This window comes from Dipodomys merriami, unplaced genomic scaffold, assembly GCF_024711535.1.
Source record: "Dipodomys merriami isolate MVZ:Mamm:240054 unplaced genomic scaffold, mDipMer1.0.p SCAF_4, whole genome shotgun sequence".
NCBI classification, from domain to species: domain Eukaryota; kingdom Metazoa; phylum Chordata; class Mammalia; order Rodentia; family Heteromyidae; genus Dipodomys; species Dipodomys merriami.
Genome location: NW_027205603.1, coordinates 21,809,746 through 21,834,486, shown reverse-complemented (window position 1 = coordinate 21,834,486; position 24,741 = coordinate 21,809,746). Strand labels below are relative to the sequence as shown.

The following is a 24,741-nucleotide window of genomic DNA, read 5'->3' as shown; positions in this document are numbered from 1 at the left end:
TCTACAAAGTATCAGATAAATTAGTCTTAAATTAATTTAACTTGGTGAAGTTTTATGATTGCTTAATAATAAAAATAAGATGTGGCAAATTAGGATTCCTTGTGTTATTGGTCATTCCTTTATCCTGTAAAATATCAAACCGTGTTTTGGCTTTTATTTGATCCTTCCTTCCTTCCTTCTTTCCTTCCTTCCTTCCTTCCTTCCTTTTTTCCCTCCGTCCCTCCTTTCTTTGACCCTCCACTCACCCCTCCCTTTCTTGATTTTTGATTGGTTTTCAGTGTGGAGTATCAAACCCAGAGCCTCCTTCATCCTTCTACTTCATCAGCTCTACTGCTGAGCTCCAGCAGTAAATAAATAAGTGTAGCTGCAGTGTCGAGTTCCATGTAATAAAAGTGTAATAAAATGATTCCTCATGCCTTCTGCCACAGGAAGTACTGTTTCCCTGAGTTACAACAAACTGCCAGAACTTATATAATACAGTGAGTGATGACCTACCTTTCCTCAACCAGAAAATGGCAGCTTCTAAGTATGAGACTCCGAACTTATACGGCAAAGCCTAGGAGCGTGGACCCTGGAGTCCAACTGCCTGGATCTGCATTTTACTTCTCCCACTGCCCAGTTATGTGAACTTAGTCCAGTTAGCTAATCCTTCTGTGCTTGTTTTCTATGTGTGAGGCAGGAATAAAAGTAGCTCCTACTTTCATTAATAACAGCGAGTATTAGTTATCAGTTTTTTAATTTTTTTGCTGGTGTTGGGGCTGGAACTCTGGACCTGGGCACTGTCTTTGAGCTCTTTTTTGCTCAAGGTTAAGTGCTCTACCACTTGGGCTACAGCTCCACTTCTACCTTTTTCTGTGATTTAATTGGAGATTTAAGAGTCCCATGGACTTTCCTGTCCAGGCTAGTTTTGAATTGTGATCCTTAGATCTCAGCCTCATGAGCAGGTAGAAAGAATGACAGGCATGAGCTACCAGCACCCAGCAGTATTAGCTAGTATTACCATAAACTACACTACCAATACCTTCATGTTCTACAAAGTATGGTGTTGATGAGGAAAGCTGAATTCTCCATGGGCCTATCACAATGAAATCAGCTGGAGAACAAAAGCAGGGTTCTGTTACTAGTTTGGAGAATTTCGTTCTAAGTACAATTTTTTTATGAGTTTTAGAAGGCTTTTCACAAAATTTCATATGTAAAGCAGTTTGAAATGATGTAAGGAAGAATGTGGTCCACTAACTATAGAAGGGAAACATAAAATCATCCACTTAAGCTTGGAGAACAGGATGTAACTGTGGAATTCATTTTTTTTTTTGAGATAATGAATACTAGGCCTCCTCCCAAGCTATCCTAGAACTTGGGATCTTTCCTCCTAGACTCCTAAGTACTAGGATAACAGGAGTGCACCATCCTACCTAGGAAGAACAATGGAACTTTCAGCGAAGACTGTGCTTTGTTTCTCTTTCCAAGTCTTTGTGTTAACCAAGCACCAGTGACTCATATCTAGAATCCTTGCTACTTATGAGACTAAGCTCTAGAAGCTAAAAGTCAGACCAGGCAGAAAAGAAAGTTTGCTAAGACTCCATTCCCAAAATTAACCAGCAAAATATACCACTGGAATCATTGCTCAACTGATTTGTTAGCCTATCAAACACAATGCCCTAAGTTAAAATTCCTGTACTGACAAAGTTATTTTGTAAAAAAATTCCCATCTTAGGGGCTGGGAAGGTGGCTCAGTGGTAGAGCACTTGCCTTGCATGCCTAAGGCCCTGGGTTCGATTCCCTAGCACCACATAAGCAAATAGAAAAAAGCCGGAAATGGCGCTTTGGCTCAAGTGGTAGAGTGCTAGCCTTGAGCTGAGAAGCTGAGGGACAGCGCCCAGGCCCAGAGTTCAGGCCCCACGACTGGACCCCCCCCCCCAAAAAAAAATTCCCATCTTAGATTTGAAAACCAGAATCATTCAATTGAAGACACACACACACACACACGCACACGCGCGCGTGCCTCACAGCTCCCAAGTGTGTACAGGAACACCACTGAACTCAAGGCCTGGTGCTATGAGGTGAGCTCCTAATCCATCTTTAGTTCATTTTTGGGGGGATAGTTTCTCATGCTACTTTGCCCAAACTGGTCTTGAAATGGGATCCCTTTATCTCCACTCCTCAGCAGCTGAATTTTAAGTTATGATTGAGAACTTTAAAAAAAATAAAAAAAAAACTCAAAATCTTTCCAGAACTAGTAACAATAATATTGTAGTTATAAACTATGCAGAAATTACAGTATGTTCCATTTTTATAATTTCAAATCTAATTTTTAGTATTCAACCCTAAAGTGTAACAAATCATTTGTGATATAAAGACAAGATTACCTCATACTGTTGGGAATATTATAGCCACCCAACCCAATCCTGACACAGGTGTAGGAACTGAACCTCAGGAGGTAAGTGGAATATTACTAAGTGGAATATTACCCTAGGCCTGTCTGATTACAAAGCTGCTGCTTCTACCTCTTCTCAATTATCCGAAATCTTTCTAAGCACCAAGTCAACAAGCAATAAGAAAAGCCACAAGATAGCTATAATCCAGACAGCTTTTTAAAAAGTAGCAACAGTGGTAAGAGAGACACACAGTGCAGTAAGGAAAAGATAAAAAAGTTAACATGCAAAGACACAAAGGGAAAAGAAATACGAACGGCAACTTAGAGACCAGCTTTACGTCCATAGTTTGGATTCTTGAAATTATTTATAGGACTCTTGTAAATCGGGTTTTCTTGCTAAAGTAAAAGAAATAGTTTCTAATGATTTCATCAGAAAGAAAATTAAGTGTTTAAACACTAAAAACAGAACTTTTTATTATTTCTACAATTCCTGAAATGCAAATACTTGAGAAATAGTAGTGACCTATCTTTACAGTCTAGACCTAATGATACAATAAATTACATATGATACTGGATGTTCAGTGTTTAGCACCTAGGATTAAAGAGACTGAGGATTCTCCATGCCTTCTTGTATCAAAAGATGAATACAGGAGGGCCATATGCCCAACTCTGAATCCATACCAGAATCCACTAAATGCTAGCACAAACTTTCCAGTCAAATTTTGTAAACTGCTTTCAAACAGCAATGTTTAATAAGATTTAATTTACACAGAATAAATTATACTGCAAGTTCAGAGTTCCTTGAGTTTCAAATGCATACAGACAGAGATCATGTCAAGAAAATTGTGGTGTCCTCTTCTCTGTTCAATTCTTTGCTCCCTCCTGCCCAAGCAACCCTTGACCTGACTTGTTTTCTGCTGATTATTCTGGAAATGGAATTTAACAGATTCTGTGGCTGAGCTGATTTCTCATCATGATGCTCCAGATCTGAGCCTCCTGAGTAGCCAGGATTGTAAGTGAGAGTCACTGGCACCCAGTTTTATGTAGCTTTTTAAATATGGTACTTTCTTCTTTAGGTTCAGGGGTGGAGGGTGGGGGACTCACTGATTTGTTTGCTACTGGTAATGAGAGTTGAGACTCCACTCCACTTTATTAAAAGAGTAGATCAGCAGATTTAGTTTAAATCTATTAAAAATGTTCCAGTTCAAATTCATTAGGGAATGAGTTATTTAAAGAGGGCTTTAATAAACAATCTTAGCAATAAGAGGCACATTTACTTTTTAAGTCACCTTAATTTTTAGTTGCTTTGCAACTTACCGTGTCCCATTTAGCATTCATTTTCTCCTTTTCAAATTTAGCAAATTCCCGTCTGTCATGAATTATCATTAAAAGCTTCCAAATCAGCAGTAAGGCAAGGCCAATCAGCACAATTCCAGCAACCACACCAGCTACGATTGGAATGATGTCTGGACCAGTGGGGCAATCTAAGAGAGAAGGAGAAGGATGATAACCATGAAAGGCTGTGGGTAAGTACAAAGTCCAACCACAAACACAAAAGGCTGAACAGTCTTATATAATAAATAGTGCTTAAAACTCAAGGTAAGTGAGAACATACTATCTCAAACTGTTAAGAAGCTAACAAGTGACTTTACAACATTGTAGGATATGAGATCAATAAAAATCATGGGAGTGGTACTTGTTTGGATTCTGTTTTTGTACAATTCGGGCTTTGCATTTGACTGGGCAGTCCCTCTACCCCCTTACCCAGGCCTCCAGTCCTTCTTGCTGTTTTTTGACACAGAATCTTGCTTTTTGCCCAAGAAGGCCTACACTATCATCTTGCTATTTATATAATTTCCTGACCGAGCTGGAATAACAAGCACATGCCACCAATAGGTGGTCAGAAAAATCCAGGTATTTCCTAATACATGCAAAACATTTATTTCTAAAAGAGTGCAAATTTATGCCGGGTGCCAGTGGCTCACGCCTGTAATCCTAGCTACTCAGGAAGCTGAGATCTGAGGATGGTGGTTCAAAGCCAGCCAGGGCAGGAAAGTCCGTGAAACTCTTATTTCCAATAAATCACTAGAAAACTGGAAGTGGCGCTGTGGCTCAAGTGGTAGAGTGCTCGCCTTGAGCTGAAGAGCTGAGGGACAGTGCCCAGGCCCAGAGTTCAAGCCCCCACGACCAAAAAACAAAAAAAAAAAAGAGTGCAAATTTAGACTTTAAAATATCACTTAAAATCATGTCAAAATCCTCCAAAGTTTATGTATAATCATAGTAAAGTATCAAGATTTTCCACTAAAAACTCTTAAACAAAGCTAAAACAATTCAAAAAGATCTGGAATATGGAGAACGTTCCATGTTCACAAATTAGAAGATATCCTGCTTTCACAAAGTCAACTATCCCTACTTTGGAACTCAAACCAGTCCCAATCAAAATCCTGGAAGAGATTTTGCAGGAATCAACATGTCAATTCTAAAATACATATGGGGAGTAGAGAAATGGATAAATGATGGCCTAGAAACAGATGGGCTGATGGAACCCACATCTATGGCCAAATGAGGTTAAACAAGTGTTAAGAACACACACTGAAAAAAAATGACAGTCTTAAATGGTGCTAGGAAAAATCAGACGTCCAAATGTAGAATAATAGAAATAAAAATCAAGTCACTATGAATTCAAGACTTAAAGGTAAGACCTACGTGATGGAACTTTCAGAAGAAAATACATGGGCCGTAATTCAGGACACTGTAATAAGCAAGGTCTTTTTGGAAAAGACCATAAAAACATAGGAAATAAAAGCAAAACTAGACAAAACTAGGTTAAATTTCAAAGTTTTTGCATAACAAAATAAGTTAAAAGATAAAGAAGGAATTGAGACAATCTATAAGATGGAATAAAATGTTAAACAAACTATACATTTAACAGAACACAAAAAACTCAAAAGCATCAACAGCAAGTAAGCTGTACTAGAAGGGTAGGGTAGTGGAGAATGGATGATGGGCAATAACAGCAGGCCAACCCAGGCAAATAGTTGACACACCATCTCAACCAACAATCTGAGTGTGGTAGATCATGCTGTCATCAAAGCTACCAGAGTCATAGCTAGGAGGATCAGTCTGAGCTTTGGACCTGGGCGGAGAAAAATGTGAAATGCTACCCAAAAAGCACAACAAAAAAGAACACTGGGGTTGTGGATCAAGTGGCAAAGTGCCTGCCTAGCAAATACAAGCCTTATCTTCAAACTGTAGCCCCACAATAAATACAAGTACACTGAAAGTTTTCACTAAAGAAACAATGTTTGAGTAGCTATACTGACCATGATTTAAACATTATAAAGTATGTGCACATACCAAAACATCACATTACATTAATCTGTAAAAACTGTTTTTTGTATCAGTTAAGAAATTATTTAAGTGATAGATTAAAGAAGATCACTCAATTTACACAAAAATAGAAAAAGGAAGTGGTATTGAAAATATTAGCCAATCATACATAAAACAACCAAACCTTACTCCAAATTCAAAGATGAACTCATATAGCTTACAGGTTCTAAACTGTAAATCCGGGAAATATCAAACTTTAAACATTTACAAGCTCCAGTTAGGAAATGAAGTTCTTAATTATAAGCAACCTCCATGAAGAAAAAGTGAGGGGGCTCAGAGGTAGAGTGCCTGCCTCAGCATGCATGAGGACCTGGGTTCAATTCCTCAGCACCACATAACCAGAAAAGGCTGGAAGTGGCACTGTAGCTCAAGTGGTAGAGCACTCGCCTTGAGCTGAAGAGCTGAGAGATAGCATCCAAGCCCAGAGTTCAAGCCCCACAACCATCAAAAAAAATAAATGAATAAAAGTAGAAGTGCCAAATGATCCAACATTCTTACTGGCATTTATGGAAAAAATGAAATTAAAAAAATAACAACAAAAAAAAGAATAGCACACAAAACTTCCTGGGCTGGTAGTATAACTCAGTGGATCACTCCCATGGACCTCGATTCAATATTAATACTGGGGGAAGGGAGGGGAGAACTTGTGATGTTCAAAGACAGGACTAAGAAAACAGGACCTTTACAAAGTTTAGCAGTTTCCCATTAATTAAGTCTATCACCTTTTCCAATATGCTCACAAAAGCTATCTGCTAATATAGAAACTTTAGAAAAATCTACTAGAAAAAGCTAATAAATCAAGATATAAACATGTTTCATTTCCTGAGCAGTTGAACCAATTCTACACTTAACAATATCCTCGGGGTCCTCCCCCATGGTATAATCTGTTTTCACTGTATTTAACGTTGGTATAATTTGCGGAGGGGAAGGGAAAAAACAAATTGTTTAAATAGGGATACAGGTTGACCCATTGCTATGTTGAAAAACTAACTTTACAATTTAGGTAGGAGTGGGGCGCGGGGCGGTGGGGGGGGGGGGATGAGGGGGGAGTGTAGTTGTAGAGATGGGAGGGAAGGGATGGTAGGGGAAAAGCAAAAGGAGGAGGCAACAGTGCTTGATAAGATATGTACTCATTATCTTGCTCATGTAATTGTAACCCCTCCGTACAGTATTTTCACAATAAAAAACATTAAAAAGAAAAACAATATCCTCAGGGTAACAGTGTTCACAATGTAATATACTCATTACCTTACTTACATAACTCCTAACTCCTCTGTTTATCGCCTTTACAATAAATTTTAAAAGAAAAAAAGAAGGAATTAGGCAAAAAAGTTGAAAAGTAAACAGTAGCTGGTGGAGAATCTGTTATCATAATAAAAATTTTAAGATTTGAGGGGGGAAAAAACCCACAATATCGTCTAGCAAATTATGTTTTAAACCAAGTTCAAATTTAAGTATCATCAATTGAGGACTGATTGTCAGGCTTGATTCTAAGTGCCTTGAACAGACTAAACATTGACCAGACTAAATAGACTACTTATCTAATATCTAAACATTCCTATCAGAAAACTTAAACTTGACTCTTGATTCCTTATTTCCTGGTTAAAAAGTATTTTAAGTTTTGAAAAAAGAAAAATTCCCTAAATTGTACCTTACAGAGTTGGAGTTTGTTTGCAGATATTAGGGAATCTGACAAGAAGATGGATAGTCAAAACAACATATAAAAGAAAATGAATGTATATAATTATTGGGTTCTACCTGGAGTCTCTACAACATGAACAATGGCTTCATTATTCTCATTCACTGAGTAGGTAAAGTAGAACCAGCAGTCATCCACATCCTTCTCCTTACAGTGGGTCACAGGATACACCTGGACAGGCTGGGGCAACTTGTCCCGATTTTCTACCTTAGTCAGGTTGAAATGTGAACACTCCTGTGCACACGTGTCTTTCTTTTCTCCCTTATTGAAGGCTCTGCACTGAACACATTCTCTGTCAAAACAAAGGATATTTAAATGTACTATTTAAGAACCATTTTGCATGCTAACCCCGTGACATTAATGAACCAAGAAGAATGAAAGAAGATTTGAATAAACATGGAGGCAGAGTACATTTTTGGATGGGAAATGTAGATTCCAGCTTCCATCAGTAATCTGCATGAATACAGCTAATATCAATGAGGTGGCTGGAAAAGCTACAGCCTAAGCAGAAAGGGTACATGAGGTCTCTCTCTGCATTCTGCCTCCAACAAAGCTGACTTAGGCAAATGGGCTGCCTTTGCTGACCATATGAATATGCTCTCTTTGTAAGGGTGAAAGAACCTGCACTTTTTTTTGGGGGGGGGGGGAAGAAGAGGGTCCAGTCGTGGGGCCTGACTCTGGGCCTGGGTGCTGTCCTTCAGCTCTTCAGCTCAAGGCTAGCACTCTACCACTTGAGCCACAGCGCCACTTCTGGCTTTTTCCTTTTTGCTTATGTGGTGCTGAAGAATCGAACCCAGGGCCTCCTGCATGCAAGGCAAGTGCTCTACCCCTGAGCCACCTTCCCAGCCCGAACCTGCACTTTTTATTGTACCTTTCACCTCCTCCTTAAAATTAGCCTGAGATCTAAGTATTTTGGTTCTGAACCAATCTGGGCAGATAAATCTTAAAGATTCCTATTTCCAGTAAAACAGCAAGATGCTAGAAGTGGGAAGATGGCTCAAATGATAATGGAGTTATAGCCCCATGAGTGGCATAGAAAAAAATAAGTTAAATTTTAATACCAATAATCAATCTTGTTAGACAATACCAGCAATTACATATTTTTTGACTAATAAAAATTGCTTGTTTCTAAAAAAAAAACTATACTTCCACAAATGAAATTTTAATAGAATTCCAATTAAATAAATAATAAAAATAAATTCAATAAACAGATCATAAACAAGGTCTATAATATATTAAAATGATAGCATAAACCAGAACTTAAAAGTATTATTATTGGATCAATTATAATCAATCAAGGGTAAAACCTTTAATTTTGCTGAGTTAACATTGTAAGTGGGCCAGAAATATTCCTCAGCAGTAGAACAAAAGGCCCTCACCTGGTTTAATCCCCAGCACCATTAAAAAAAAAATGGTAGCAATGATAATTTAATAAAAGTAACCACACAGATTCAATTATATAGCAATTTCCTATCAAAATAATAGCACAGTTCTCAGATGACAAACATACACTAGCTAATGAGGAAGACATTTTTGGGGCATTTATTTATAGTACAACATTCCAGCACTTGTCCTGGCTTTAGTGATAACTCTAATACATATTAGGTGAACAAAGACAAATACAATTTCAAGTAATTAGGAAATGCTTACTTATGCTCAGCACAAACACCAAGGCAGGTCTGACACGTCTCACAAGTTTGACCTTGAAACTTTGGGTCTGTACACTTGCAGACACCACACTCACAGATGCCCCGGCCATTGCAGATCTGTCCATTTACTGCCGTGCATGGACCAGTATCCAAAGAGCAGTCACATGCGCTCCCAGTGTAGTTGGGGTAGCACTCACACACACGGCATCTACAAATTCCATTTCCTGCAATTATAAAGACCATTTCTCAAAATAATCATAAGCATAAAATATCACAGCATTTACTTAAAAAGCAAAAGTAACCAACAACACATAGGAAAGTGTATCTAAGGATGGACTGACCCCAAATGCTGTCCCTTTGCATTGGACTATTGAGTAACTCCTAATATTTTTACCATATTGGGGAAATCAGTCTGTAACAATTTACACTGCTTTTTCTTACCTCCACAGATTAAGCCATTGGATCTATCACAGTTGAAATTATCACACTCGCAGAATTTGCCAGAATAAATTTCATTTGTATTATCCCTCTTCCGACACACACATTGTCCACAGACACATTCTCCATTATTACTACAGATTTCTGAGCTGTTCTCTTTCCTGCAGTAAGCATCCATGTCTTCACTGTTAACTTCATCTGTACTGCATTCACAATGTCTGCCAACACGGCCCTCATTACACCTGAAGAAAGATTTCCAGTTGCAATGCCACAAAGTTATGAAGAAGAAACAAAACTGAACAATCTCTTGAACTACTAACATAGTATGCGGGAATGTTCATGATAAAAATCTATACAAAAAATAAACATAGTCATTTGTTTATAAATTATTCTTGCAGTATGAGGATTTTGACCTTTGGGCCTTGTGCTTGCTAGGCAAGTGCTCTACCACCTCAGATATACCCCAGTTCAAGTGGCAGGACACCAGTCATGCAAGCAGGAGGACTTGAGTATAAATCTCAATAACAAAAAGAAAAATAGCTATAAAATTTAAGTTAGGGTCTACATTCTACAATAACACCATTTCCTTTTTTTAATTTTACATGTAAAATTGCTAAAATAAATTATTTAAGAAATGCAAACTTAATGAAGTGCAGTGTAAACATTCCTTTTTACTTCCTAATTCTATTTCTCAGATAAAGTCATCATTATTGCTAGGGCAGGCTATATAGGTGTGATTTCTCACAGTGGTAATCCTAGCTACTCAAAAGGCTGAGATCTGAGGACTGCAGCTGATTGCAGTTTAAGCCAGCCCAGGGAGAAAAGTCCATGAGATTCTTATCTCCAATTAACTGCCAAAAAGCCACAAGTGAAGTGGCACTGCCAATGAAGTGGTAGAGTGCTACCCTTGAGCACAGAAGCTCAGGGACAGCACCCAAGAACAGCACCAAAAAAAAAGAAAAAGGAAAAAAAATCACCCTGATCAGTTTGATATATTCCCCCCAACACTGTTCTATAAATACATATTTTATAAGGCCTAAAGCTAAAAATTCCAGGAATAAAAATGTCAATTTAGAAGTGGCAGCAATTCCCAACTATGCAGCAGTATAAGGGGGAGGGGGGTGGGGTGGATATAAAACTGCTTCTGAGAAAGAGTGGCTAAGGAAATTAGAGCAGGTCAGACAGTGATCTGAACTCCAACAATACCCCCAAAGTTTCTAGCTTTGTGATGAGTCTGAGAGGGGCCCTCCCGAGGGACTTGAAGTTCATTCTGATAGAAGCTGCAGGAAATTCTGTTAACTCACACAGCATCTATATCAGAGAAACCCCAGGAAGACAAAACATGGAGCACTGAAGTATGAATGCACAGAGCTTTTAGTCTCAGCTCCACATAAGAAGCTGCACAGTAAGGTGAACAGCAGCAGGTGGACTAGGAAAACACCAAGAGAAACAGCTGATCACAACAGACTGAGTTTACACAATGTAGGAAACAGGAAAGCCTCAAGTTAAAAGGTAAGTGAGATCAGTAAGATCTTTAATTTTTTCTCTGCCACTGGCTGGGAACTATAACTATGCTGCCACCTGCTGGAAAGAAGACAACAACAAAAACCAGTTGAAAAAATGGGGGGGAACCTTGGTGCCCTTTTATTTTTTCATAATTTCTCAGCTCATAATTCTCTCTCATAATTAAAGAAGAAATAAAAATCCTCCATGATACACAAAAGTACAATGAATTCATGACTACTAAGCTGCACTGCAGAAGATAATTAAAGGAATACTACATACAAAAAGACAAATAAAAACAGAGAAACACAGGAAAGAATAAATCCCATTTAATGAGATTAGCAAAATAGGAAAAAGCAAGCACTATAAAAAAAAAAAAAATGAGCTGGGCACGGGTGGCTCACACCTGTAATCCTAGCTACTCAGGAGGCTGAGATCTGAGGATCTTGGTTCAAAGCCAGCCCAGGCAGGAAAGTCTGTGAAACTCTTATCTCCAAGAAACCACTAGAAAACCGCAAGTGGCGCTGTAGCTCAAGTGGTAGAGTGCTAGCCTTGAGCTGAAGAGCTGAGGCACAGTGCTCAGGCCCAGAGTTCAGCCCCATGACTAACCCTCCCCCCCCAAAAAAGACAAGAAATATGACACAGATCTCAACATTAACCCTGAATGTTAATTGTTTACACTCTCCAATCAAAAGACTATTTCAGCCAGGCACCAGTGGCTCAAGCCTATAACTCTCACTCGGGCAGCTGTGAAATCTGATGATTGTGATTCAAAGTCAAGCCAGTCAAATATATTTGAGTCTTCATCTCCAATTGACCAGCAAATACACCCACACTAGAGCCATTTAATCTCTGATAAAGGAGCCAAAAACACATGGGGGAAAAGATGGCCTCTTAAAAAAAAAAAAAAAAGGTGCTAAGAAACTGATTATCTATACCAGGAGTCTGATACTGCTTACTCTGTACAGAAATCAACTACAATTGGATGAAAGCTTTAAATGTAAGCTTTGCCCCCTCTGAAACTACTTCGGGAAAACTCTGGAAACTATAGGCACAGAATGGCTTTTTGAATAGAATCCTAATTGCCAAACAAAAATAGAACAAGAATGGATGAATGAGGCTAGATTAAATTAAAAGTTTCTGTATAGGTGTGGGAAGGTGGCTCAGAGGTAGAGTGCTTGCCTTGCATGTGCAAGGCCCTGGTTCGATTCCTCAGCACCACATAAGCAGGAAAAGCCAGAAGTGCAGCTGTGGCTCAAGTGGTAGAGAACCAGCCTTGAGCTGAAGAGCTAAGGGACAGAACCCAAGCCCAGAGTTCAGGCCCCATGACAAAAAAAAAAAAAGGAAGACAGGAAAGATCCTTAAATTCATCTAATGGAACTGCAATGGTGATTGGAACAAATGATTTGTCCAAACTGAGGTTTCATATGCGTATAACAGTATTAAGACACTGCCTACAATTTTCAAAGGCACCATGCCCTCTGTCCTTCCAGTCCCCAGCTTACCTACAAGCTCCACACTCAAATGTCCCATTCCCTTCATGACACTTGGGACTTTCAGGAATGCCTTCATTTTGGCATTCACATTCACAGATGAAGTGAAGAATAATCTCTACTTCTTCAGTAAAGCCCAGAGGCTTAATTTTAATGGTTTCAGAATTCTTACTGTTTCCAGAAACTTTTTCTGGACACTTATTTGCAGTCATGCTGATTTCAAATTGAACCTGGAAGAGGAAAAGGAAACTAAATTAAGCTATCAATAAAGCTGAATTTTTTTTGTAAATGTATTTATAAATGAGCATTTTTTTTCTTTTCTATAGAAAATGGTTATAGGATGTACCTCATCTCCTATGGAGATATTGGAACACTTCCTTCCATTTTCCCCTGTTCCATTCACCCCATTCTTGCAGTAGGATTTGTAATTTATCATTACTCCCTCTGGCAATTTGCTGTTTTCCAAAATGACTTCTGAGGAAAGGGACTAAAAGGTAAGTTGATGGTCAATAAGGAAGTCAAATAAAATACTACCCAAATGTAAAACACATGAGTACAATGAACTGTAATAACAACAACAAAAAAAAATTTAATCTAAGCCTGCCTGAAGGATTAGAAAACACAGAGTAATAACTTCTAATTAAGAGTCCAATCTTCAAAATAATGTGTATAATAGGAGTGTTTTTAGTTCAATTACAACATTAATGATTATATAGCACAGAGGCCTGACATTAATTATTAGAAACAGAGAAGAGATGTTTTCTTTCCCCGATGAACATTTATATTTCCTCTTCAAGCTAAGGAGCACCGTAAATGATCTACTCTACAAACTGGGAACAAATTTGTTAGAATGTCTGTGGTCCTGGCAGAAAAATGTAAACCTTAAGTGGCTTGTGAGGGATAGATGCAGGTAGCTCAGTGGTAGAACACTTGCCTAGCATGCGTGAGTGCTGGGTTTGACTGTCAACACTGCCCTCAAGCCCACCAAAAAAAAAAAAAACACAAAAAGACCACCCTGAGAGGCTGAAAGTCAGTCCTTACTTAAAATATCAAACATCTCTGGAACACCAATGGTATGAGTTAAAAAATATCGAAAATGCAACCACAGAATTGGGGAGGCTGGGAGAGGGTGTATGTCACACACAATCACACTAAATGCCTTCAGATTACATAGAAATGATTTTTGGCCAATGCTTAATAAGTATCATTAGTGGTCAAATAAAGTATTACCTCAGCTATAATTTCTTTTCAGTTTCAACTCCTTTCCATATGTGAAGAAAACACAATACCAGACCTCTTTATAAGGCAAGTATAAATAGCAGCTTAAATTATAGACATATGTGTACTGCTTCATAGTGCTATAACCTTAATGGTACTCTCACATGTTCATATCTGAGTGTATGTATATACTTACTGAAAATAGAAAACACTCTCTGAATTAGTGCAAAAAAAGAAAAGTTTTCCTAGCACAAAAGTTTTCCTAGCACAATTCATCAAAATAGACAAAACCACTAAGCATACTTAGGGGGAAAATGGTTGAATAAATAATATATCTAAATACAAATTTTATACCTGTTTGCAATGAGATCTTTGCTTAATGACATATAAACAGATGTTCAGAAAGTTCCACACATTCCTTTATCATATTTTGTCTTTTGTTTAGACAATGCTTTTGGAAGACAATAGAAACTTTTTTCCCCAGATACAGAACTCAAGTTTTATGTCTTTGTTTTTGTTACTGCTCTCTTAGCTTGGAAAATCGTTAAGTGAATATTTACTTTCCTAAAACAAAGTATCCTTAATGGGGTATTGTTCAAAGTTGATCTTACTTAAAATCTACTTACATTGTAGGCATCAATGATCAACTGAATTACATTGCTAGAATTACCAGATAATGTTCCCACTGCTGACTTAGGGATCAAATTTTTTAGTTCCTGCGATGGAAAGATAAAACATGCAAAATATCAGTATTACTTACATTATTTAAAAAATCTATTAAACAAGTAATATTTATCTTGAAATAACATTTCCTATTAGTTCTTAAGTAGCTTCAGGTATCACATCTTGGAAAAGGTAACTAGCTTCACAGTTTGTGACTAAAATTGGATTAAATTCCTTTTGTTAAATTCAGTCTGCCTATATAGTGGTCTTCAATGAAGACATAATTATGCCTCAACTTTTGTTAAACATAAATGGACAAAAACAAAAGAACTTTTTATCTCAATTATATTTACCTTATAAACAGGTTGAAATTCTTCAGTAACTGCAAAAATTGTCTGAATATTATTTTCGCTGAGTTTCTGGACAAGGTGAGCAATAGACGGATAATCCTAAGGGGAGAAGCAATATGTTTTAGTATGTAAAAATATGCTTCTAATGTAGTTCACTTTTTCTTGTTTGTCTTTGCTGTTTTTGTGTGTGCACCAAGCTATTTTGCTCAAGGCTAGCACTCTACCATTTGAGCCACAGCTTCATTTCCAGCTTTGTGTGGTTTATTGGAGTAAGAATCTCATGGACTTTGCTGGCCAGGCTGGCTTCAAACCATGATCCTCAGATCTTAGCCTCCTGAATACCTAGGATTAAAAGCATGAGCCACTGGTGCCCACCTGTTATTGTGAGACAGTCTTACTATGTAAACCAGACTGGCTATAGCCTGTAATCCTCCTGTCACCAGTATTTTGATTTTTCAGTATTTTTTGAACTATATATAAACTTACATATATAACAGATTTCCTTGGGCAAGATGGCTTTCAAATAAGAATATCAAAAGCAAACAATTGCTAAATTGGTAGTATGTATTTGAATTTCAAATCCTCTTCTCATACACATATATATGCACATAAATGTATGTCTGTATACATACAAATGTATATACACACACATATCATCTTAATAGATCTTAAACAGTAATATAATCTATGGACTTTAAGTGTAAGGACAGTGCTCACTTGAGCAGCACATATACTAAATGTGAGGACAATAAAATTAAAAGTTCTATAATTAAAAGTTATAATTAAAGCTCATATTAAAAGTTCTATTATCTATCACTTAAGGAAATAAAATGATTTGTATTGTTCTAGACCTTGAATAACTTCTAATATTTATAAGACATGATGGCCACTTTTTAAAAGTCATATAAAATGTAAGTGTGTAAACCTAGTGTGTAAACCTAGATAAAAAAAAAAGTGTGTAAACCTAGATAAATTGTTAAGAATAATAATGCCAATGTGACTACCAGATGCTGCATGAAGTGAAGAGTCAGTTAAATTGATTCAGGAATAAAGTGGTCCCTTACCCCCAGCAAAGCACTTGTCTAAGTGTGAGAAGTATCTCTTAGAGCCAGAGATTCCCCGCTCTCAAAGTGAGAAGCACCCCTTACAGCCAGGTTAGGCCCCTGTCAAGCACAAGGAGTATGCATACTTTCACAAACAGCAATAAGAGACTTCCCTGGACATTGCGTTATGGACCATACTTGCTAGCATGACAAAACCTGAATCCCTGAAACCCTCACACAGCCCTTAGGATAAAACACAGATTCAAACTGCAACATTAACCTACTCACTTAGGTAAGACCTTAGCACTTACATAGTAATGGCTCATTGTGTAGACATTATTTTCCAGATGACACCGTCCATCATTTGGTAAAACAATGCCACCAAGCTTCCCATCACCAGCAAAGTGAAAGCCGGCATCCGTGGAAAACACCAGCAGCCGGGTGACGTTCCTCCAGCCAATCAGTGACTTCAAATGAAAGGATGTCAATTTTAAAATGCTACTCTCAATAACACCATCACCTGTTACTTTTCATACACACTATTATTATATTTTTCACCTGATTCTACTCTTTATCTTTTCTTTACACAATTCTCACAATCCTCTAATAAATGAAGATCCCACAGACTGAAGCTGCTCTATTCCACTGTTTGGCTTTCTTTCTAGTTGTCTACATGTACATCTCAGCTCCTTCTAAAAGTTGTTTTTCTGGTTTTACTCAGCAACAGAAGCCATGGTGCCCTGTCTTTCTGTAGGTGGTATAGTATCTGTTGAGTATCTCAAGTTTACTTCTTCCTTCACTCTGCTTCAGGTCTTGTTCTCCACCACCCACCACCGTAAGCTTTTGCTAAGCTCTTATGCTCAACACTGGCATTCTATCAATTGAGCCATACCTCCACTTTTAGCATTTTGTTAGTTAATTAGAGATAGGAGTCACTCAATTATGTCTGTCTAGACTGGCTTTAAATTGTGATCCTCAGATCTCAGCCATGAGCCACTGGTGCTCAGCACATTTTTTTAATAGAAAGAATGATCAAACATTTATCCCAGCATAAATCAATCCAATCTAACCTATCAACCAGGACTTTACAGAAATGGTAGAAGAATTTACAGAAGTGGTAAAATACTTTTTCTATACATAATTGTATTTGTCTAAATGTAAATTGCTTTAATTCAACTGTTTATCTCCTCCTAACAATAAACTTTAAATTAGGTTTATTATTAATACTAATGGTCTTTCAAAAGTGGGTTATCTTTGTCAGCTCTAGAGAAGTAAAGCATGACAAACTGTCAAATGTAGTCTGATCATATGGAATAAGGCATGGATAAAGGCAGCCCAGAGGGTATTGTCCCCACAAAGTCCAAAGAAAAGAGCTATCAGCCAAAGTACTACCTTGAATTCTACTCTTTCTTCAGCTTAAAAGCTGAAACCTGGGATTGCAAACATTATAGTGAAAACTCAAAAATAAAAGATTGTATTTATAATAAGTCAACTGCCCAGGATCAAGAAAAATAGGAAAATTCTTTTTTTTTTAATTGAGATTAGGTGATTACATAAATTTCACATATTTCACAGTATTGTGAGATAGTGATACTCAAAGTCACAAACACATTTTAACCTTCACAAGGCAAACAGTCATTATCATGGTCTTTTTAAGTTTGTGACTTCTATGAGCTTTGACAATACAACTACTTCTTCCACATCAGGTGATAGTTACATTTCTTTCCCTTTGCTTAGTGTAAGCTGTTTCCTCTTTCCCTCTTATTCCTCCCCTCCCATCACTGTCTTTGCATTGCTTAGTTCATTTTCATCAATGTCCAATGCAGCTGATGGGCCCCTCTATTATATGTTTTCCCGTCTCCCTCTGATTCTGTGTCCTCCTCCTACCATAGGAAAATTCTTAACTACCACATCTATAGCCATATTTTTACTAACTTTGATTAAATCGCATTTACAATGCACAAAAATGTAGGAAGTGAATTCACTTACTCCACACACAGCAACCTGCATGATGGCATCAAATCCACCCTCAGGAGAGTCCAAGTTTCCAGATATGCGCTGTTTCCCAACAAGCTTGTTAAATACCTCTCCTTTATCAGTGAGGCTGAGAACATTTTTGTAGCTAAATGGGCTAGTGCAGTTCTGTTCACTTGTGCAAGGATTCCTGAGCTTTGCTGGTGTTGTACTAATATAAGGCATCACAGTTTTCTCCACAAATGAGCCAAAACCTGGCAAGAAAAAAGCGTAAGAATAGATCAATGTACAGATAAAACTCACATTAAAAAAAAAAAATCTATGACATTACTGGCTGCATACTGAATGTCTCTATCCCCACTTCTTAAAAAGTGCACATGCTAAAAACCTGATCCACAATTTGATGCTATCAGGAAATAAAGCAACTGGGAAGATGTGAGATCATGACTGGAAAAGCATCAGGGTTCTGTGACCTCCTTTTTTGCTCTCCACCATATAAGAACGTAGCTAGAAGGCATCACCTATCCAACAAAAGGCAGAGAATGAATCTTGATCCTAAGTTTTCTCAGCTTCTAGAATAGCTGTCAATAAATTCCTGTTGTTTAAGTAAGTTACCTGTTCACAGTATTGTAATAGCCTAATAACGCTACCCAACATTTATACACAAATACACATAATGTTTCTGAGACAGGGTTTTACTATTTAACAATAGTAAAATCTAAAAAGCCCAGGGTGACTGCAAACTAAAGATTCTCCTGCTTCAGCCTCCTGAACACTGAGATTATAGGAACATGCCAACCACATCCAGTCTGAGCCTACCCACTTTAAAATAACTCACCTTCATTTTCTTAGCATGTAAGCGCCCAATAACGGCAGAATGCAATGATACACATTATGGTTTTCTGACTACTTTAAAAAAGACTAAGGCTAGAGTCATGGCTCAAGTCTAAGTTCAAACCCCCAAAACAACTTAGAGCTACCTATTTCCAAAGTCAGTTATGTTCCTAAATAAAAGAATATTTTAAGCAAGAGTTATTTAAAAATATGGCTGCTTGCTTTCTTGCCAAGACTCTGGTTTGAACTGAGGGCCTCATGTTTGCGTGGCTTGTTTGTTTAGCTGTCGCTGTAGCACCTGAGCCATGCCTCCAGCCTTGTTTTTTGCTGGTAATTATGGAGAAGGGGTTTCATGAATTTTTCTGCCCAGGCTGACTTTAAACATTGACTTTGGATCTCAGCCTCCTAAGGACCAAGATTACAGGTGTGAAACCTGGCACCTGGCTAAAATGCAGCAAAATGTTTAAAGGCCTACCCAAGTATATGAAATTCCTCCAATATTTTAGAGGGCCAAAGCAGCAGCAAGCAGGAAAGAGGTTAGTTAGGCATACATGAGGTAGGAAATAGGGTTGAAAGGGAAAAATCTTTCACTGGGAATGATGAGGTACACCAGCAACCCCAGCACTTGAGAAGCTGAGGCCAGAGGATTTTGTGTTCAGGGTGAGCTACAGAGCAATATCCCATGTCAAAATACCAAAAACAAAACAAAACAAAACATATGTAGTGAATTAGAGTGTAGAGGCATACAAATTAGTAATGGTCATGCTAATTAATAATGAAATAGAACCTGGAGGTACTTGACACTGGTTTGTAAAATAAATAAGCAGAAGAATGGATTAATCCCTGTGACAACAATCATGCCCTTCTTTATTTGTGAGGCACAATCAGTGTCAAATTGCATAGCAGCACCCAGCAGCAGAGGAAGAGGAGACAGAAAGACTATTAGATATGACAGGAATATCAGTTTCCTCTCAGAAAGAAAACTGGCTTATATATCTCACAAATAGTTTGGAAGGGCAAAAGAAGAAAATACAAGAGAGTTTTTAGAAGTGCCAAGATTTATAATAAGAAAAGTAGCTGGGCGCTGGTGGCTCACGCCTGTAATCCTAGCTACTCAGGAGGCTGAGATCTGAGGATTGCGGTTCAAAGCCAGCCCAGGCAGGAAAGACTGTGAGACCCCCTATCTCCAATAAACCACCAGAAAACCGGAAGTGGCACTGTAGCTCAAGTGGTAGAGTGCTCGCCTTAAGCTAAAGAGCTGAGGGACAGTGCCCAGGCCCAGAGTTCAAGCCCCACACCGAAAGAAAAGAAAAGAAAAGAAAAGAAAAGAAAAGAAAAGAAAAGAAAAGAAAAGAAAAGAAAAGAAAAGACACCTACCAATCCGGAAGTCTGAAGTGATCCTCCTCATTTCATTCATCAGATCTGTTCCAAGATTTTTTACATTCTCCAGATCATCTTTCATGGAGTAAGAAAGGTCCATAAGGTAGTAGAGATCAATGGGATAGTCTTCAGCCCTCTTGAATTTTAATGTAAACGTCTGTGGCTCCCCTAATTAAACAAATTAACAAGTGAAATTAGCTTGCCAGCAAATCAATACATAGTAAACAACATAAAATGAAGTAGATCATGTGTATATGTTTTGTAAAACATACTGGGAATCCTATAAATAACTCAGGTATGCCTTCAATTGTATTTAAAAAAAGAAAAATCTTCTAACAGCCTTTAAGAAGACAAAGAGGACAAGGCTAACATCCCAACCAACAAGACAAGACATAAAGTCAATTCTGCTACAATCCGGATCTGGAATATGCCCTAAAAGTACCTGTGTTAAAGACTAGGTCCCCTGGCTGGCACAATGGGGGTGTGGGAAATCAAGAGAAGGGGCCTATAGGGAAGTTTCAAGTTACTTAAGACATAACTCTACAAAGTATCATGTTCTCTCACTTCCCAAACTGTGAAGTGTACAATGTATCCCATCAAGTCCTTTGATGATGTGCCTCCTGTCATGGCCCAAAAAAACAGAACCCACTCAATCCTGGGCTGAAACTTCCAAAACTATGAGCCAACATATATACATATCATATAAAAGTGGTGTCAAGAACTTAAGAAATCTGGGTGCATTTCTGTACCTGATCGTAAGTGCAGATCCAACTGCTGTGGTTGGATCTGCGTAATATCTTCTGGCTGGAGCTTCTCTGCTGTTCCTTTGCTCCGGTTGGTGACATTTTTATTTTTCTTTATATTTTTGGAACCTCTGGGATTTTCTATGTCATCTGGATGGCATCCCTTCTTTTTTAAGGCTTCTAAATCATCACATCGTGCAGAAGTAGGCATTCCTTCTTGTAGAAACGTCTAAATGATACATAAAGTATCCGTATCATAAAGTGTAAAAATCAAATCTTTTTACATAATTCTAATTACAAACACTAATTACAAAAGTCAAATTATTCCAATATAATTAACAATTTTAAGGTATTCAGTCTTTGGCTTTTAAACATAATGTTCCATTTATTCAAACTGTAATACATGCTCTTATTTATAAACAAGAAAAGTCAATTCTAAGAAAGAATACCTTTCCCAGAACTGTCCTAAATATCTACTTCAAATATCTCACATTCAGGTTCAGAGTTATCTAATCTTTAACTATAACTAGTAATATGCATGTCCAAATAGCATATATGATTTTTTTTTTCTAAAAAAACTGCCCTCAGAAAAAAAATCCTTAAAAGTCTGGGAGTGTGGCCCAAGTGGTAGAGCATCTGCCTACTAGCAAGCACAAGTTAAAGCATCAGTACTATCTATACATAAGTCTGTTGTGCTATACAGTACACTCCCTCATAATATTTTGAGCATTATCAATGTTTAGGAAAAGCATATTAGACTAAATGCATCTCAATTAATGGTGGCATTTTTTAAAGAAATCTAGCACACAAAAAATGTAAATCCTTGCTACTATTGTAAGAAAAAAAAGGTTTTTAAATTTTATCTTAAAATTTTTAACATCTTAGTACATATGTGGCACAGAATTCCCATTAATGGCCTACATTTGTAATGTGTTACATATACTTCAAACACTCTAGAAATAAAAATTTTACACAACTGATCATAGGAAAGACAAATATATTTCTGTTAATAGATATAAAAAATCTTAAATAAAAGCAGTTCATGAAATGTGGGATTGCACAAAGAACATGGTGACATTGTTTTTTCTCACCAATTTCTTGGTATTATGTGATATAACAGTGAGGGTAAACAGTATTTAAAGAATACTCAATGGACGCCAGGCGCTGGTGGCTCACGCCTGTAATCCTAGCTACTCAGGAGGCTGAGATCTGAGGATCGTGGTTCAAAGCCAGCCCGGGCAGGAGAGACTGTGAGACTCCTATCTCCAATAAACCACCAGAAAACCGAAAGTGGCATTGTAGCTCAAGTGGTAGAGCGCTCGCCTTGAGCTGAAGAGCTGAGGGACAGCACCCAGGACCAGAGTTCAAGTCCCACAACCAACCAAAAAAAAAAAAAAAAAAGAATACTCAATGGCTTTTATAAATTATTTTCTAAGGCAAATGCAATAGTAACATGAGCATCTGTACATTAGACAAACAACTAGAAAAAAAAGCCAACGGAGGGCCAGATGGATCAAAATTGCAGTACTTTCATTTAATAACAAGGTTATAAATACTACCAAAGCATAAGATTCTACCAGATTAAACATTACCAAATAAGGGCCAATCTAGGAAACTTTAGAATATCCAGAGGAGTTGGACACTGGTGGCTCATGCCTATAATTCCAGCTACTCAAGAAAGCTAAGATCTGATCATGACAGTCAGTAGCTAGCCTGGTCAGACAAAAGCAAAATATTTTATGTAAAGAGCCAAAATTAGAGGTATGTCTCAAGTGGTACAATACCGGTTTGAGTGAAAAAGACAAGATTGTTCAAGGCCCTGGGTTCAAGCCCATACAGAAACACACAAACAGGAAAAAAAAAAAAAAGAATATAAAAATTTGACTGAACATATTCCAAAAGAGCTTTTAATAATTAAGGAATTAGGTCCCAAAACTCAAAAGGCTCAATTTTTTAAGAGCAACTGGCCACACAGCCTCTAATTACAGATCAACTATAGCCTCTATAAAACGGATATAGATAAGAGTAGCTACCACTTACTTAAACCTTCTACATGAAACTACTTTACTAAAGTTCACCAATTCTATTCAAAACAGATCATACAAAAATTATAATCCTCACTTTCCAGAGAAAATAGCCTAAGACAAATCTACAGCACTCCTATCCTCTCCACTACTTCCAACTTAAACTCAATATACCATTTTTTGTAGAACAGAAAGAGTCATAAGAAATAAAATGCTCTCATTTTTATCTTTCAGATGGTCCAACCATCTGCTACCTCCTCACTTATGTTAAAGATAGGCATGTGCAATATGGGCCCATATGTCTGAGTGAGACATAATCTTCATTGCTTCTTGCATTAGCTTGTGAGTTAATTATGACCTCAAAATGACTCAGTTCCTGTTGTAAGTACCCATTCATCTACTCATTGAAAACTTAGTCTGCTATAGGACACGAGAGACAAAGTATAGAAGTTCTACTTTCCTAAAGAAAACAAAAACTTAGGCTGGGAATGTGGCTTAGTGGTAGAGTACTTGCCTAGCATGTACGAAGACCCCTGGGTTCAATTCCTCAGTACCACATACAGAGAAAAAGCCAGAAGTGATGCTGTGGCTCAAGTGCTTGAGCAAAAGAAGCTCAGGGACAGTGCCTAGGCCTAGCGTTCAAGCCCTACAACTGGGAAGAAAGGGGGGGGGAGGCAGGGAAGGAGGTAGAGAAAGAGAGAGACAGAGAAAGAGAGAAGGAAAGAAAGAAAGAAAGAAAGAAAGAAAGAAAGAAAGAAAGAAAGAAAGAAAGAAAGAAAGAAAGAAAGAAAGAGAAAGGAAGAAAGGAAGAAAGGAAGAAAGGAAGAAAGGAAGGAAGGAAGGAAGAAAGAAAGAAAGAAAGAGCAAGCTCGCTCCTAGGGAGGGGAGGGGAGGAAAGAAGGGAGGGGGAGGGAGAGGGAGAGGGAGAAGGGGAGGGGGAGGGGAGGGGGAGGGGGAGAGAGGGAGAGAGGGAGAGAGGGAGGAAGGGAGAGAACGAGGGAGGGAGGGAGGGAGGGAGGGAAAGAAGGAAGGGCAAAAACTTGAGTAAGAGGGCTGGGAAGGTGGCTCAGTGGTAAAGAGTTTGCCTTGCATGCATGAGGCCCTGGGTTCGATTCCTCAGCACCACATAAGCAGAAAAAAAAAAAAAAAGCTGGAAGTGGCATTGTGGCTCAAGTGATACAGCCCTAGCCTTGAGCTGAAGAGCTGAGCGACAGCGCCCAGGCCCAGAGTTCAGGCCCATGACCGGACCAAAAAAAAAAAAAAACTTGAGTAAGAGTAAAATTTGAACGCTAACTTCAATGGGGTTTTTACTGGACGTGTGTGTGTGTGTGTGTGTGTGTGTGTGTGTGTGTGTGTGTGTGTGTGTGTGTGTGTGTGTGTGTGTGTGTGTGTGTGTGTGTGTGTGTGTGTGTGTGTGTGTGTGTGTGTGTGTGTGTGTGTGTGTGTGTGTGTGTGTGTGTGATTTTTAAAAGTTAATTTAGTGTGTGTGTGTGTGTGTGTGTGTGTGTGATTTTTAAAAGTTAATTTAACATCCCCCCCATCAAAAAGTCTAAAATAAACTAAATGTCTAGTTTTTCCTAGAAATGAGGTAAGCTACACATGCAGGTAGTTTTCAATTATCTAGCAGCCATGCTAGGAGGGGAAGGGAGAAGAGGGAGCAGGACCTAGTAGGTAGGAGGCCCTAGGTTTGATCTCTTGCACTACAGACCTACAAGGAGGGTGAAGAGAAGATATAGGAGGGGAGAAAGTTGGAGGCAGACTTGGAGGTATACACCTGTAAAAATCTTAGTACTTAGGAAGCTAAGACAGGAAGATCATTATACAACAAAACCCTGTTTCCAAATTTTAAAAAAGTAAAAGCAAAAACAGAAAATAGCAACATTCACAAAATATTTACATAAATTTACTATCATGTAAACATTTTCTTTTAATATTTAAGTTTCAAAATCTTCACCTAGGGCTGGGA

General features: G+C 38.0%; 1 protein-coding gene across 2 annotated transcripts in view; it reads right to left on the bottom strand.

Moving 5' to 3' along the window:
- Itgb1 (integrin subunit beta 1) overlaps window positions 1–24,741 on the bottom strand; it is a 45,495-nt gene that overhangs the window by 4,528 nt on the left and 16,226 nt on the right. For both annotated transcript variants that reach the window (XM_069990673.1, XM_069990672.1), the window contains exons 4-15: window positions 20,758–20,980; window positions 20,006–20,176; window positions 17,810–18,048; window positions 16,132–16,287; window positions 14,781–14,876; window positions 14,391–14,480; window positions 12,893–13,033; window positions 12,559–12,776; window positions 9,554–9,792; window positions 9,114–9,336; window positions 7,523–7,755; window positions 3,692–3,858 (exon numbers count right to left, since the gene is read on the bottom strand). In XM_069990673.1, the coding sequence (XP_069846774.1) occupies window positions 3,692–3,858; window positions 7,523–7,755; window positions 9,114–9,336; window positions 9,554–9,792; window positions 12,559–12,776; window positions 12,893–13,033; window positions 14,391–14,480; window positions 14,781–14,876; window positions 16,132–16,287; window positions 17,810–18,048; window positions 20,006–20,176; window positions 20,758–20,980 (2,196 nt within the window). The remainder of the gene's footprint in view (window positions 1–3,691; window positions 3,859–7,522; window positions 7,756–9,113; window positions 9,337–9,553; window positions 9,793–12,558; window positions 12,777–12,892; window positions 13,034–14,390; window positions 14,481–14,780; window positions 14,877–16,131; window positions 16,288–17,809; window positions 18,049–20,005; window positions 20,177–20,757; window positions 20,981–24,741) is intronic.